We start from the raw sequence: 2876 nt of genomic DNA, 5'->3' as shown, positions 1-2876 counted from the left end.
CTCACATGATATGCTATTTCCCCCAGTGGGCTGCACATGGGGGCCTCTGACTCGTGCTTTCCGTCCTACCAGGTTACTCCATGTTCGGAGCCGGTCTGACTGTCGGCTTCTCCAACCTCTTCTGTGGCATCTGCGTTGGCATCGTGGGCAGCGGAGCCGCTTTGGCCGACGCCCAGAACGCCAACCTCTTCGTGAAGATCCTCATTGTGGAGATCTTTGGCAGCGCTATCGGCCTGTTTGGCGTCATCGTAGCCATTCTGCAGGTGAATGAGACGAGCCGCTTCAGAGGAGACGACTATCTCGGCGCAACAATGGTCGACGACAAAAGGCCATCGTTTCAGATCCATTCTTGTGTCGTTGTGATGAGCTCCGTGTTTTGAAATGGTAATAATTGGTTCATTTTCTCTCCCTCAGACATCGAAAGTAAAGATGGGTGACTAGAAGATGCATTCGGGCGCTGAGAATATAAAAAAGAAAAAGATACTGCTGGAAAACAAGACGGATTATTGTGTAAATACAACGTAAATTATTTAAATGTCTCTATTTGCCTGGTGTTGTTTTTAACCCATCATTTATGCAAGAGTGGTACGTGCACATGAATGTTGAATAGGAGACGTGTTGGGGGGGGTGGGGTATAGGATGCCATTGTTTGATGTGCATGTCCAGATTACACCAGTGAATATTCGGTGCATTTTGATGAGACTGTTTATGAATTGTAGGATTTTGGATCTGTTCCCCGACGCCTCTCGTCTTGAGGGGCGAGTCGCAGCTTTACCAAATGGATTGAATCGCTCTCACAGCGTACAGATGGGTTGATGACGTGCTTTCCTCTCACCACTCTTGGATACATTATGAGTTTAAAAATGACACTGGAGAATTTGAAAATATTTCTGTGTGAATGCTGGACAAGTGATTTTCCTTCTTTCTTTCATGTGAAGCATGAGGGTGTTGGCCATTGTGGTTATTACTGTAGCCTGGTCTGTCAGTTATTTGTCGTTTCTTCTTTTTGTAACTCTCCTGCTACTAATGAGCAAGTGGTCCTTAATCCACGCAGTGGCCCCAATACAGTATTTATTATTTTGTAGGCCTCCCGCTGTAGAAGTGAGATCTGGAATCGGCAGTAAGGTCCCAGGAGGCCAGATGGAGCCGGATCACGGCAGCAGAACGGCTCTCGATGTCGTTTACTTCCTCAAAACGTTATGAAGCTGCGGTATCTACGTTTGAAACCAGCGAGCCTCGTGTACACAGCTGCCGGCCATCACTCCCTTGTTCACCCCCATGAGTCTCTATTTTGTTTGTTTTTAACCAGGTTCCTTTTCAGTGGTTTTTAACGAGGGAGGTGTGACCATGGAAGTGGATTGTTCAGTGTTGACTGGAAGGAAGCCAAATGATTCTGGATAGACAAAATACTTCCCCCGTTTCTTTTTTTTTTCCTTTTCTTTTTAGTTTAAGTCAAAATTGCTTTCCTCTTTCTCAAGTCACGATTCAACCTTAAACGATCTTGGACAGGAAAGAGTATTATTTGAGAGAGCACCTCTGTTACTAGTATTACCTTTACACCCAGTACTAGTGGACATTACCTGTAGCCTCGCCAGGAGGTCTGTAGGGGTAATGCGTCTGTATAGACTGGCGCTCTAACTTTGATTTTATGTTACCTCAGGTGGGCTGGCATCGAGAAAGCACACGGGCTCAATTACATAATCAAACAACTTCATGCAGGCTTTTAAAAATATCCTTATTTTACACAGAAATTCTACAAATCCTCACTTTATTTTTTATGAAACTCGTTTTGAATGTACGTCTTAACATGTTGGCTGTACAAATCTGCGTTCCCAATTTTTTCTAACATTCCTCAACAGCTTATCGTGTGTGTGTGTATAAAGCCGAGTTGTATTTGTGGGTAGAGTGCAATTTGAATGGTAAAATTTGACTTCTGCTGAATCACAACAAAGCCCTCATTGATCCATGTCCTTTTTTCTTTCTTATTAACCGGTAACTTTGCTTTGATGCCGACTCCGTAAATTCGTCTAAATGGAGACTTTCTTTTCTGACCCTCACGTTGGTTTCGGCTTGTATGAACAAAGGTTTTTCTGTTGATGCTTCATTTCACACGTTAAGACAACAGCCAAGTTGTGAATTGTCTCAAATCTTCTCTAATGTGTCCCCTTAAAGCCGCTAGTGGACTACACACATTGAATCTTAACAAAGGGAAACTGGAAGGTCTTTATCGAGTCTCGACCTCCCAAAGGTGTCGAAGCAGCACGATGGCCTTTGCCCTTAAGATGGTTTTATAATTAAACCGAGATGTAGCTCCAGCCTTCCTTTGGCAAACCAGGCTCCGTACCAAACCCATGCAGGCGTTCAGTAAGTGTAGTTGGTACCGTGTGTGACTTCTGTTGATGTGGTGGTGATCAGAAAAATAAACTCATTGTTTTTTGACATTGTGTATATGATGATAAAAAAAAAAAATGGATCTTCCTTCTGGCTTCATAAATGTCCTTGAGAAAATAAAATTATCCAATCAAGATCTCGGGCCTTGTTTTTGATTGATACCCCGTGTTCGTGTTGTCTGTGTTGTCCCATCATGATAACAGAGTGTCCAGTCATGAAGGTTCATTGTTTGTTGGTTATGAGCTGAATCGTTTCAGGCTTTTCACTGATGTTGCTGACTCCTGCAGTACAGTCGTGTGTCCACTAGATGGCGCAGAGAACCACAACATCTGCACCATCGATTACATTGACGAGGAAGCAATGGGATATCGTGTTGTTGTTATTAGTCAACACAATATCCATTTGTTGACTTGTGTGGCTGTTAAAATAGTTTATAGTCTAACATTGTAATAAAACAGCATTACAACAGTTTAGAAGTATTACAT

General features: G+C 43.0%; 1 protein-coding gene across 1 annotated transcript in view; it reads left to right on the top strand.

The window, feature by feature from the left end:
* The window catches only part of atp6v0b (ATPase H+ transporting V0 subunit b), a 5788-nt gene extending 3261 nt beyond the window's left edge, over positions 1-2527 (top strand). Inside the window, exons 7-8 of the mRNA XM_056411126.1 lie at positions 73-263; positions 415-2527. Coding sequence (XP_056267101.1) covers positions 73-263; positions 415-441 — 218 coding nt within the window. The 3' untranslated portion in view covers positions 442-2527. The remainder of the gene's footprint in view (positions 1-72; positions 264-414) is intronic.
* Positions 2528-2876: the final 349 nt, after the last annotated feature.

This window comes from Pseudoliparis swirei, unplaced genomic scaffold, assembly GCF_029220125.1.
Source record: "Pseudoliparis swirei isolate HS2019 ecotype Mariana Trench unplaced genomic scaffold, NWPU_hadal_v1 hadal_123, whole genome shotgun sequence".
In the NCBI taxonomy this organism is placed as follows: domain Eukaryota; kingdom Metazoa; phylum Chordata; class Actinopteri; order Perciformes; family Liparidae; genus Pseudoliparis; species Pseudoliparis swirei.
This window is presented reverse-complemented; position numbering and strand designations above follow the sequence as displayed.